This window comes from Pituophis catenifer, unplaced genomic scaffold, assembly GCF_029215685.1.
Source record: "Pituophis catenifer annectens isolate HBS135680 unplaced genomic scaffold, rPitCat1.0.hap2 SCAF_2, whole genome shotgun sequence".
Taxonomy (NCBI): Eukaryota; Metazoa; Chordata; class Lepidosauria; order Squamata; family Colubridae; genus Pituophis; species Pituophis catenifer.
The window spans coordinates 175,382,246-175,395,875 of NW_027256882.1; the positions used below are offsets into that span (position 1 = coordinate 175,382,246).

A 13,630-nucleotide genomic window follows, 5' to 3' on the forward strand; every position below is an offset into this window, starting at 1 on the left:
CATAGTTGTCTGTTGCAATGAAGTGTGTAGTTTTGTGCTATTATGAGGACTAAATCTGTTGAAGCAGAAGTCTCTTACAAGAGCTAATACAAGGAAACCCTGAATGAATCTGGATGACCTCCTTATCTGTGGGCTTTGCCTCCTATGATTCCCAAGCAACAGGGATGCTAGGAACTGGGGTCCATGCACCTGAAGGCAAGCAGACTGGACAAAAATATCCTAATGGTGCCCACCTAAGATCACTAAGGGAGGCTGATGAATTGGAATTTCTTTATTGAACCACACTGGAAAGCTTACATTTATGCACAGAAATAAGAAATCAATCAGTGAATATTTAATTGCCTGCTATTGCTAACAACTACTCATAATAAGAATGAGTAAGAATTAGAGAATTTCCAGTATTGGTCCAATTAGGATCTGGGGATTCAGTGTACCAGTAAAGTGGCAAGAAGGGGACTTGGACATATCTCTATCTGCATAAGGTAAGAGTTTGTAAATTTAAACAACTAAACCATAACACTCCTCTCACTTCAGTATTCATCTGTTTTTTTTTATTTCTGTTGTGGTATTGCAGAGTCTGGCTATTCATCTACAGGTAAGTCACAACTTTCTAATGGGCTGTGATGTATGATTTAGAACATATGGCACATGGACACTTAGATCCGATTATACCACATCTAATAAAAGACAGGAAACACAAATAAAGGGTGGATGGGTTGAGAGCTTCTTTTCTGGCCTAATTGTATCCACTTTTTCTTTCTTCTCTGAATATCAGGAACACATTTGATGCGCTTGCATAAGAGAAGCTAATGAAAGCCCTCAGTATGAGTAGGAAATAATGGGGAAAAGAAGCTCAAGAACAAAAATTCAAATACTGAACCTTTATCAGACATATTGGTATCTACCACTTCACTACAAAAGGATTCTAGTTCAGTATGACTGAAGTTGTCAAGATAGAGGCAATTATAATGAGTTCTGTATCATTTTAAGGGGTGATTGACAACCATGAGGGAATTGTTGCAGTGGCATGTGCAGCTATGTGTATCCCTAAAATGGCATTACGTTTCTGCTCTGCAAGCTGCATTGGTTATCGTTTGCTTCTGAATCCAACTCAAAGTACTGGTGATGTCCTTTAAAGCTCTTCACAACATGGGGACTGATTATTTGAGGGACAGCCTCTCCCTTCCTATTTATATTTGCCTGTTTCAGAAGAGGTATATTATGGGTCCTATGTGTCAAGGAGTTATATCTGGTGGGTTCCATGGGCCTTTTCTGCCACGGCTTCTGCCCTGCGGAACATCATTTCCCTTGAGGTAAATCTGGCCCCATCCCTGGTAACCTCCAGAAGTCCCTCAAAATGTGACTGTGTCAACAGGTTTGGGGATCTCAAGGAAATGCAGAATTGATGCAATGGTTACCTTGCATTGAATATGCTTTCTCCTAGTCTTCTAATAGTAATGATTTTTTAAAGTTGTGAAACGTGTTGATGTTCATTTTATAGCTTGTTTTTTATTGTACACCACCCACAGTCAGGTTTGTGTGAAGGGCAGCTATTTAAAAATGATGGAAGCATAAAATAATAAAATAAAAATGTGCAGGTTTTGCGCTGATCCTGTATGGGATGGGACTAAGTATGCAAGAAGTATACATTCAATTCCTGTACTGGGAGTTTGTGTCCCAATTCTAATCCCAAATATCAATTAAAACCCTTTGGGAAAGATGAAAATTTTAAACCCACATATATTAATTTGTTAATTAGAGCCTTGGTAGTACAGGGGTTTAAGGCACCCTGTTATTAAGCTGGTTATTAAGATCAGCTGCCTGCAATTACTGCAGGGTTCGAATCTCGCCAAGGCTCAAGGTTGACTCAGCCTTCCATCCTTTCTAAGGTAGGTAAATTGAGGACCCAGTTGTGGGGGCAATAAGCTGACTTTGTATAAATATACAAAAGGATGAAGGCTATTGCTGAGCACATTGTAAGCCACCCTGAGTCTTCGGAGAAGGGCGGCATATAAATCAAATTAAAAAAAAAAATTATTTTATTCTTTATATTTGCACTAAGGGCGCATAGAAAGTTAAATAACTGAGGTTTATCTCCAAAGATATAATTACATTACATGGTTCGATCACTTGAAAAGCCACTCCTTCCTCAAAATTGTCTGCTCTGCCACTAAAGGACCAGGAAGGAAGTTATTAAAAGAGCCATAAAACCAAAATAATTGTATTGTGCAAACCTTTCTTCTGCTTTATGGGTGGAGTGGGAAACTGAATTGAAACTAAGTGACTGCGCAATCAGAATTATTTGCCATTATGCAAATTATTATTCAAAGGGTGTGATCATGCTATACACTCAAAGGAAATCCTGTTGCTAACAAGGGAGAGTTGCATCTGATAACATCTGGGATTATATAGATTTTTTCAGAAGACTTTTAGGAAGGAACAGCTTTTCCTACTATATGGAAACATCAGCAAAGGTCTAAGTTAGAGGTCAGAAACAATGTGTATGGTGAGTGAGTGGGGAATGGGTGTGATGTTCCTATAATATTTCCAAACCCATCCACTTTTGAACTCACTATAAACTCAGGCAACACAGAAGAAGTATTAAGCGGCTGCGGTGGTTGCAGAGGGGGCTCACAGTACAAATGGGTAAGCGTAAGAGTCTTCACGGTGCAAACACTGTTGCCTATGAAGGCCCGCACTTCGTTCTTGCTGATGCCGAGGTTCAAACCTTCTCCCTAAAGAGGGACACACATTAAAAAAGTCACAGGTGCAATCGACATTCAAGAACTATAGTTTCTTCATTATGATCCCCTTTCCACCAAGTTAGAGGCCATGCTGTGTCTAAGCCTTATCTGCATCTCTCTCTCGCTCTGCAGGTTCCCAAGGCATATATTTTCTATAGCAGGACAACGTTTACTACCAGTGATTAGATGATATATACTTCAAAATGTGGTGATTTAAATGTTACAAATTATATATTACTGTCTTCTAATATGACCAGAAGTTCTATGACATGAGAATCCATACAATGCAACGCAATTCTGTGTAATTTTGTTGCTATTGTACTTGTAATGAATCAAGATAGAAAGAAAAAAAAGACTGAGGTTTCAGAAGTGCTAATAAAGAGGTTCTACTAAGCGTCATCGTGCTGAAAAACAAGGATTAGCACATCGTATCAAGCCCCCCTCCCCCTCCCCCTCCCACCATTCCTGGATCTGCTTCCCCCTAATCCCCCTCACCTCTATGTCCAGGACATTGCCAGGTTTAAGACTAAAAGGGCGGCCAGTGGATTCCCGACCAGGCCACCGTAGGTGGGGATTAGGTTTGTAGGAGAATTCTTGGCCTCCGCTGGCATTGCTAAAAGAAACATGGAATCCGTCCAGCTCAAAAACAAGGTGGCGGAAGTGAGCATTGGATGGCACAGCTGGCGATGGACAAAGTAGGAGAGTGGATGAATTAGCACAGCAAGGTTCCCAGCACTGTGAAGATATAAAAAAGTGGTTAGAAGATGGCAGGGGAATCGTTCCTGAACTGCAGCCTCCAACCAAGTCATAACTTTCTCTTTTCCTTCCTGTACTCACCTCCAACAGATCGCCCACCTCAACACAGGGCCTTGAGGAAGCTGAGGATAGTGGGGCATGAGGGCCATGCAAAGAATCACAAGATCTTTTCTTCCGGATGCTTTTGCCTGTGGGCGCCTTCTCTCGCTCCAAGATGGCTTTGATGAGCGGTTGTTGCACCACATCCAAATTAGTCCCCTCCACCTGGATGATCCTTCCACCCCTGAGGAACATCAGCATCGACAAAGATATGTGTCTTAATCTTCCACTATCCATTGGTCTGACATAGCCATCATGTGAACAAACCTATGATGGAAGAGGCCCTGAATGCCTGAACTCAGCCTTAACTTTGAGAATGTTTGCTCCCAACGCCTGAAATTTCCTTGCAACCCTTACCTTCATTGTCCAAAACTCTCTTGCTCTCTAAAACAACTCCCCCCTTTCTTCCTTACTGTGGCTTCACATCGGAGTTCCACCCCGAAACCCCAACCTGGTCCCACTTCTTTCTCTCCCTTAAATCCTAGACTTAAACTTTCCCCTATTTGCAGAATATGTATCTCTCTGGAATCTTGTGGAGCTCACATTAGAGAAGCAAAGCGAGTTGCTCCATTGCTGAGCCACGTGATGCAATCCAGGAAGTGGCCGCCATTTTCCAAGCAGCTACAATTCCATGCAGCTACTCAGAAAATGGTGGCTGCTTCCAGGATCATACCATATGGCCCAGCACTGGAGCGACCTGCCCTCCTTCCTAATTCGAGTTCTAGAGATCTTTGAAAGGCAGTTGCCTGATGGGTGACATGAGTTGAGGAAGGTGTGGGGCCCAATGGAGTGGGAAGCAGGCCCAAGGGGTATGGGAGGAGAGAAGCAGGAGGGCTGCAACATCCCTGCAATCAGTCATAATGGCAAACAACCATTATGGGATGATGCAGTGGACATAGCAACAATGTCATACGTAGCTTCTGGAGGTTTTAGACCTGCCTTAGGCATATTAAACCAGCTAGATAACCTTGGGCCAGTCACTATTTCTTAGTCCTAGAAAGGAGGCAAGGGCAAACCAATTCTGAAAAGCCTTGCCAGGAATACTGCAGGGGACAAATCCAGGTATTCACCAGGAATCAAGACTGTTTGAAAACCATGGGCACACACATAAGTGCAGACACCCACCCACCCACAAATGTGACGTACTATACAAACATGGTGGAAGCAAGGATGATTTGCAAGGATCAAAACTATGGAAAGATATAGGGAAGGGTGTTGGGGTTAAGCAGGGTATATTTTCTTATTTCATGCCTTTAATTTCTTTCTCTTATTACATCTTAATCTTTTTCTGTGCAAAAGGGAACAACATGACACACACACACACACACACACACACACACACACACAGAATATATGGTTATGAAGAAACAATCCCTACGTCTTCCTTCTCACCAAAGAAGGCAGAGATGCTTTTAGATTGTACTGCTAATATACAACCATGTATCCTCTTGTAAAAAAAAAGCCTGACTTTTTATTTGTCAAGCAATTGTTTTCTGACATGCAAATTCATACAATATTAACATGGGCCAGATAAAATGACCTCTCAGGCTTTTACCCATGGAAGCTGGTAGATGGGAAGGCCCCAGTGAGCTGTGGATTAGGTGTATAAAGGAAGCGCTTCTCCAGCAATTCACGCAGCACCACACCATACTTGGCACGAACAGTTACCGTCTGGGATGTCAAGCTGGCACTGGTACGGCACACAATGGCTCTGGGTTCCACAGGTTCCTCACTGTTGGAATGAAAAGTAAAGATATGAGGACTTGGGTGTTGTGGCTCCGTTACCTGAGCCTGTGTCATTGTCAGGAGAGGACTCCGAGAGTGAAGGAGAGGAGTTGGCAAGGCCTACCTCTCCAGGACCCTCCTCTCTGGCAATGCCTTCGGTGTCCGCCGAAGAGCAAGAGATAGGGCCGGGGCCAAGCACGTCCACGCAGCCACAGATGGACAGTGATGAGGGCAATGAGTCTTGGCTGGACCCACGCCAGCGTCGCAGAGATAAGCGCGCGCAACAGAAGAAAAGGCGTGCCCAACATTAGGCTGAGTCACTGGACCACACCCCACAGGATATAAAAGGGAGCGTGGTGGCCAGTTAAACCTTGTGACGAACAAAGTTGAAAGCTTCCACACCATTCTGCATTGCCGGACTTTTGCTTTAAGACTGGATTATCTCTGGACTTGATTGTAATTATTGAGCTGCTTTCCTTTGATGTATCAGAAGTGGGAAGAAGTTATCTCTCCTCTTTGTAAATAATAAACTCTTGGCAGGCAGCCACTAGGTGTTGCCAAGTTCCGTTATCTTAAGGGAAAGGATTTTGCCGGCTGGTTTGGTCTTTAACTCCTGAACATCTGTTGGTGTGTGTGCTTGGGGTTGGGGACAGAACATTGGGGAGGATTATAAGGAAATAAAGACAGGGGAGGGAGAGAAGATGAAAAGAAGCCATTTTACTCACAGAATACAGGGCAGGTTGCCCACGCTGACAGTAATCTCAGGACCAGTTAGGAGGTCTTCACCAGAAATGGTTATCCGGGTTCCTCCAGCCATGGGACCAAGGTCTGGGTGTAGATTGAGCAGCGTCGGATCCTGAGAATGGAAGCAACTGTGAGGGCTGATAGGCAGTGTTGATGGTATTCACAGCATCTGGCTTGTCTTTCCGCACCCCCCCCTCGCCCCCCTAGTTAACCATGACACAGGCACATTGTGTCACAGGGACATTGCAAACAAATGCGCCTAGCTCAGCCCGTCCTTATACCCAGTTTCAAGCTTCCTTAGAACAAACTCTGAATGTCCGTTCCCCGCCCCACCTCCCTCCTCTGTCAGACACTGACCTGGTAGGTGAAGTGGTTCTTGGAAATCCCTGGGGGGCGATCTCCAATGGTGACCTGAACAGGGCCAGATAAACCTCGTTTTCCAGGGGGCACATTACAGACAATCCTGTAGGGAACAGCAGGAAGGCCCTATTATGAGAAAGCCTGCAGAAATTCACAGCAGGGCTGCATTTTCAAAGAATGAAAAAGGGGTGCAGGCTCTCGTGAGAACCCCTTTTCAAAATAAGTTTTATTAGCTAAGAACAATAAAGTACAGAATCAGAAATAAGAGGAGTTTTCAGCTCCTGTTCTTGATTGGTTTTGGACAAAAGAACTGAAAAGTTCAGCTTAGCTATAGATTCAGCCTGGCATTCTGGCTTTCCTCAGCCCTTTATTTGATGGGAATGTTAATGGCCACCTGAGAATGAATGCTATGCCAATTACATAGCTTAATGCTGCAGAAACCGTTGCATTCCCCTATGGAAAGGTTGTGTTTGAAGCTTTTTCATTGGAAAAAACAGTGTTAAGTACTGTAGATGTAGGTAGAAAAAAATGGGGGTCCTACTCCAGAGACATACTATTTCTTTAATATGGTATTAAAAGCTATTGGTATCCAAGAAATTGATTGATTACCAAATCTAAATACAGGAAAGAACTTTATCAGATGAAAGACAACTTAATATCAGGCTGAGGCAAATTCTTGAAACATAATAGATTAGTATCATAAAAGCAACAAATCATGGACTAGTTTTATATATCGTTCAAAATTGTGATTTGCTTATAGTTTGTGAAATAATCTGCTGTTGATCAAATTCATGTATCATGCTAAGGCATAAATATCTTCTTTACAAACTGTTATAATTAGATTCAACCAATATGTTAAAGCAAAAACGAGCAAATCACATTTTAGCTTAGTGCATTTACAGACATTTCTAAAATCCTGTTTTGTCATTATGGGATACTGAGTGTAGATTAATGAGAAAAAAATTGAATTTCAACAAGTGTAGAATTAGGCTGCAGCATAACAAAATTGACAAAAGTGAAGGTGGGTCTGAATACTTTCTGAATGCACTGTATTTACGTTTAATATCTGATAAGAAGATGGCGCATTCAACTCATCATTCTCTGCTCATATAGACTGATTCAGGCTTGATAAGTAAAGCAATGTTAGTCAAATTAATTCCTGCCAATTTCCTTGAAGATCATATTTCTATGCAACTTTAAACCAAATGCTCACTGCTTTGATTTCAAAGAACTGGCAGTGTGTGGGGAGTGGCCCTTACCGAGTGGAGACTATGTACTGAGCTGGATCAGGAACACATGGCAGCCCAGCTACAAGCACACTTCTGGCCACATCTTCAAAGCGGTGACCCAGGTTGGAGCCTATCACAGTGAGAGTCATTTCTCCTTCCAAAGGTCCAGTGAGTGGAGATATCTAGGAAACAGGATTATATGGCATTATGGCATTGCACTTGCAAACTAGCTGCTTTCTTCAAATTCTGTTAAAACAAAAGACAAAAATATTAGCACTGATGTTACCACCAAGCACATCTTCTATACCCTGAGGTTGGAACTCCCAATGGAATTGAAAAGTAACTGGTTTGAGATAGTTGACTTGCCATAGAAGAGCTTTGGCTCTCTCTAATTAGTGAATTACTGAAAGGGTGGTAGGTATGCCTGTATGTGGCAAGAATAAGGTGGTAAACTGAGATCTGAGGTTTCAGGGGGAAATCCTCATATTCCTTCCTATTTTTTTTAAAAAAAATCTGCATGTAGAACAAGTAGGCAGGGAGACTACGGGCCCAGTGATGTCGCTTCTCACCGAGTAGATGACAGGGGATGGGCAAGTAGCCACACCAGGTTTGGATGGACAGGAGTTCTCATAGACACAGCCAGTCTCCTTTTCCAGCTGACACCAGACACAGCGGAAATGCTGGGGGGCCGCTTTGCAGCGACTGCAGTCCGAACGGTCAACAGAACAGTTGTACAAAGTCACTGAGGGGAGGCAAAAAGACAAGAGGTGAATACTACAGTAGTTTAACATTGTCCTGCTTAAGGCTGCCTTCTCTATGGCAGACAAATTTCATTGCTTTTCAGGGGAAGATAAGCTAATAGAAAGCTACAGGCTTTTCAGAAGAGCAAGACGTGGATGGGCATCCTGGAAGTTGGGAACATCCAAGCTTAAAAAATATTTTGCACTAGATTTTAAGCTTCCATTAATTATGCATTTTTTAAAAAAGAGAAGGCAAATATTTGTTTCTTTTGGATCATGCATTTTGTCCTGCACAATACGGCCCTTTCGGTATTTTGGGAAAAGATCTTGAGTGAAACCCAAACCATAATCACCAACCTCTGTCTTCCTTTCCCTGCCCAGCAGTTTTTTTAAATTAAAAAAAACAAAACAAAACAAGAATATCAACTTAACATCATGAATAAACAAGTTCAAAATAAGAAAGAACATTGCACAAGCAATGGGGAGAAGTCTTGTGTATGTTCGTAAGGAGAAAGATGTTTGTATAGCTGAAAGTGACATGTGGTTAATAGAAGGAAAATGTGTAACAATTACAACTTTTTCATCAAACGGATCGTTGAAACTCTAGACGTAGACTAATATTTCAGCAGTTCTTTAACCCATATTTTCAGATCTTTTTGGTCTAAAGTAGAAGATATTTCCATTTTTCATTTTGCGGCATTTAATCTGACAGGAAAGAGAAAACCCTGAACGTGTTTTAGATAAGAATACATGAATTGGAAGAGAAGATATTGGACATCTAATCCAACCCCCTTCCCAGTGCAGGGACCCACTAACCATCCCTGAAAGGTGGTCATCTTTGTTCTGCTTTCAGCTGCAACAGGTCCACCTTTTCTATGTGACAGCTCTTCAGACCAGGGATCTCCAACCTTGGCAACTTTAAGACTTGTGGACTTCAACTCCCAGAATTCAACTCAGCTTTGCTGGCTGAGGAATTCTGAGAGTTGAAGTCCACAAGTCTTAAAGTTGCTAAGGTTGGAGATCCCTGCTTTAGATCCCTGCACTGTAACTAATCAATGTTCTCTTATAGACCAACTCCTTTAATTCTTCCTTATAGGGGTTGATTTCAAATCCCTGCCATAAATCCCCTCCAAATCCATTCTCTTTTATAAATGCAGTGTCTGGAATTAAACACAGTACAAGGTAACCCAAGTGTGATTTAACCAGAACATAATACGATGGAACTATTATCTTTATGATCTGAGTGATGCTTCCATTAATGCAGTCCCAGTCTAACTGGTCTTTCTAGACTATTTATCTAGATCTTTGTTAATCTGCATTAAAACCAATTTCGTTGTATATATGATGTACAATGACAATAAAAGGCTACACTATAAAACAGCATAATTTCAAAATGATCAGTTGAGAAATTCTGAAGCTATATTGTTAAAATATGGTTAAAAGCAGTGGTGGTGGCACAGTGGTTAGAATGCAGTATTCAGGCTACTGCTGCTGATTGCAGTTCGATTCTCACCGGCTCAAGGTTGACTCAGCCTTCCATTCCTTCTTAGGTCGGTAAAAGAGGACCCAGATTGTTGGGGGGCAATATGCTGACTCTGTAAAACCGCTTAGAGGGTTGTAAAGCACTGAAGCGGTACATAAGTCTTAAGTGCTATGGCTATTGCTATTAAAATTGTATCTATACTTTTTGTTCTGTTAATTAGTGTAGCATACTGAAATTAAAAGAATTGATCAAGAAAGATGGTTTGAATTTTTTTTACTCCATCTTATTTCCAAAGCTTTGTTCAAAAAGACCGACTTCTGCCACCAGTAGCCTCCCACCGGCCAATTCGCTCCCACAGAGAGGGACTCCTCAGGGTGCCATCGGCCAAAGCATCTGGCTTTGGGCCCAAGAGGACCTAGGCCAGTTGGCCAATTTATTCCCCAGTGTGATATCTATGGGAATTACTTGCCAACCCAGTGCCATCCTAGCTCTGTGGGAGCTCCTGCCCTGTGGAACGAACTGCCCCCGGAAATACGCAAGATCTCCGGCCTCCGTGTGTTTCGCTGTGCCCTTAAGACCCTGCTGTTCCACCAGGCAGGGCTATCTATGTAAATGATTTTAAATTGGGTATTTTAAATTTTGGGTTTTAAATTCGGGCCGAAATTGTTTAATACTTTTAACTATTTTAAAACTGTTGTTTGTACCTTGTGTTTTTAATTGGCTGTACACCGCCCCGAGTCCTTCGGGAGAAGGGTGGTATATAAATTAAATTATAAATAAATAAATTATAAATAAATAAATAAAATGAATAAGCAAATGGGCACCACAAGTGACAGTGACAATTGCTGGCAATCTGATTAAAATTCTTCCAACACAATCTTGAAATTTTCAAATAATTCTACCACTTTTTAATAGTGTACTGATCACATAGATTTCAGAAAAGTTTTTGAATCCATAGAGGGTAGAAGCCTATTTCTCCTTTTTTAGAATCAAAGGCAAAGATTCCCTTAAATCAGAGATCTGCACACATCACAAAACCAAAACCCGATTCCCTTACCATATAAATCTTCACGGCTATCAAGGCGTTGGTTATCCCCCACTACGATATAGAGGGGCACACGCAGTTCTGGGAGAGCTTGGGTGTAGCGATATGTTTGTGACTGACACCTCACATGATGGGATGCTTCCTCATCCCTTTCTTCCAGGGATGCTGGGACAAAAATCGGGACTCCTTCCACTTCCAATACACAGAAGACTGTTGCTGGAGCCTAAGGGATGGAGGGGAGGGTACAACAGGGCTTTGTACACATCACTTGTTCTTCCCAATTTTGTCCCCAAAGTTATCCCACCTTTAATCCCACATTCCTAGGAGTCACAGACATCTTTTCCAATATTCAGAATTCTTTAAGGGAGAAGAGCTTTAGCATATTTCATGTTGCATCTCACGTAGGCATCCCAAAGCAAAGGACTTTCTCAAAGCCTCCCATTTTCACCTCCACACCAGTGGTGGGTTTAAAAATTTTTTACTACGGGTTCTGTGGTTGTGGCTTGGTGGGCGTGGCATGGCATGGCATGGTTTGGTGGGCATGGCAGGGGATGGATACTGTAAAATCTCCATTCCCTCCCCAATCCAGGGGAAGGTTACTGCAAAATCCCCATTTCCTCCTGATCAACTGAGACTTGGGAGGCAGAGAATAGATGGGGCCGGGGCCGGTCAGAGGTGGTATTTACTGGTTCTCTGGACTACTCAAAATTTCCACTACCGGTTCTCCAGAACTGGTCAGAACCTGCTGAAACCCACCTCTGCTCCACACCTCTTCTGAGGACTCTGATTTACCTGGCTAATCACTAAGTCTAGATTCCAGGCCACCAGATTTATTGGCATTTCCACATTGACAGGAATCAGAGGGATTTCTCCATCCCCTCCCACACTGGGACAGGCAGCTCGACCCTGGAGTTCTTCAGCCAATGCCTAGGAGAAATGGACAGATTAGGTGCAGTTTCAGGCTTCATGTTCTTTCCTGCCCATTTGTTCTGGAAAGCTAGGAGACCCCATGCTCCGAAGTGTATGTTACTCACCTTGTGGCTGTAGACAAGCCCCTCTGTATTTGGGCAGGGCCCTTCAGAGACACAGCGATGACTAGATGGACACCAGTGGCACATCCAGAGGCTGTCTACACATGTTCCACATCTATTGGAGCAAGAAGGATCAAAGAAAAACTACCTTTAACTCTAAGATTATGTGAGACCAGCAAAAGGTAAGGAAAGCTTGGCTGCTGGAATTCTTTCCAAGCCCTTAACTTAACCATAGCAATTTGAAGATGTGTGGATTCAACTCCCAGAATTCCCCAGCTAGCATTTTCAACTTTCCAAGGTTGAGAAACACTGCCTTAACCATAGCTCTGCTCTGAGCTATGTGCCTGGGAAGAAGACGGGAAGGAGGCTTAGCATGGAGAAATCAGCAGCATTCCAAACAGAGATTAATCCAGCCCATTTTAACCTGATTTTTCTCTTGTCAACCGCTATCCCCATAGCAACTTTGGAAATATTCTGTTCACTTCTAGGAAACATATCCTGCTGATGGTCAGAATTTCAATCTCCTAAACCTTTTCAATACCCCAACTGATTTGTAAAGAAATAGAGAGGTTACTCTCTTAAAAAACTCAGCCTGCCGAGAGAACTTCCTATCCGTCTTTCTCTTAAGTAAGTAGGTTTCTCATGTTTAGAACAAGCAGCAAAATAATCCAAAGATTGAACCTTTGACCCAGAGGTAGCTGAGGAAGATGATATTGATGAGAGGGGAAGGCTTCACGTTCTAGGGCAGTGACGGCGAACCTTTTCGGCACCAAATGCCAAAACTAGAATGTGCGTACATGCACATTTGCACATGCATGCCAGAGCCCAGAAACCGGAGGACCAGCTGGCCAGTGCTCACGCGCACACCGGCCAGCTGGTCTTCAGATTTCCAGCACTCTGGCACACATAAAGACCAGCTGGCCAGCATGCATGCGTGCATGCATGTGCTGGAAACTGGAAGAGCAGCTGGTAATGGCCCGCGTGCTCACGGAGAGGGCTCTGCGTGCCACTTCTGGCACGCGTGCCATAGGTTCGCCATCACGGTTCTTGGTGACATTTGCACATGACATTTTTGTCATCAGGATGAATTATGAAAAATGAGAAATATAGATGAATCTGTACACTTTGGAAGAAAATATTAGTATTCCACTTTTCATATGCAGAAACCCAAAATTTTAATGCAAGATGCTGCTTTAATCTAAGGCCTCTTACTAGTCACCAACCTGCAGCCTTTGCCACCCCCACCCCACCCTGCCTCCATCCCCACTCAACATTCGCTCACGGGGTGGAATCAGCGAGTTGGCTCACGGCATTACAATCGTAGAAGGAAAATCCCAGAGAGGTTATGACAACATCCTGGAACATCAGAGCTAACGTCACAGTCACATGGTCTGAGGAAGAGAAAGGAGAGATACCTGAAGTTAATTTTCCCCCATCCAAGTAGCCAGCAAGAGAGAACTTCTCACACATGCCCACACAACACTTATACAAAACAAGCCTTCTTTTCTTCTTGAAATATCTTCCCCTGTGCTAAAAGACTTTTCTGAAAATTACATTTGTTATAGCCTATTGTATACTACATAAGCACCGTGTTTCCCTGAAAATAAGACCCTGACTTATATTTTTTTGAACCCTGAAATAAGTGCTTGGCCTTATTGCCATGCACTCAAAAGC

At 42.8% G+C, this 13,630-nt stretch overlaps 1 protein-coding gene across 1 annotated transcript in view; it reads right to left on the reverse strand.

The window, feature by feature from the left end:
• The window catches only part of PLXNB3 (plexin B3), a 61,718-nt gene that overhangs the window by 21,722 nt on the left and 26,366 nt on the right, over positions 1-13,630 (reverse strand). Inside the window, exons 9-20 of the mRNA XM_070938127.1 lie at positions 13,239-13,347; positions 11,960-12,071; positions 11,718-11,852; positions 10,938-11,148; positions 8,227-8,399; positions 7,688-7,839; positions 6,426-6,531; positions 6,050-6,180; positions 5,155-5,331; positions 3,582-3,783; positions 3,240-3,479; positions 2,574-2,735 (exon numbers count right to left, since the gene is read on the reverse strand). Of these exons, the coding sequence (XP_070794228.1) occupies positions 2,574-2,735; positions 3,240-3,479; positions 3,582-3,783; positions 5,155-5,331; positions 6,050-6,180; positions 6,426-6,531; positions 7,688-7,839; positions 8,227-8,399; positions 10,938-11,148; positions 11,718-11,852; positions 11,960-12,071; positions 13,239-13,347 (1,910 nt within the window). The remainder of the gene's footprint in view (positions 1-2,573; positions 2,736-3,239; positions 3,480-3,581; positions 3,784-5,154; positions 5,332-6,049; positions 6,181-6,425; positions 6,532-7,687; positions 7,840-8,226; positions 8,400-10,937; positions 11,149-11,717; positions 11,853-11,959; positions 12,072-13,238; positions 13,348-13,630) is intronic.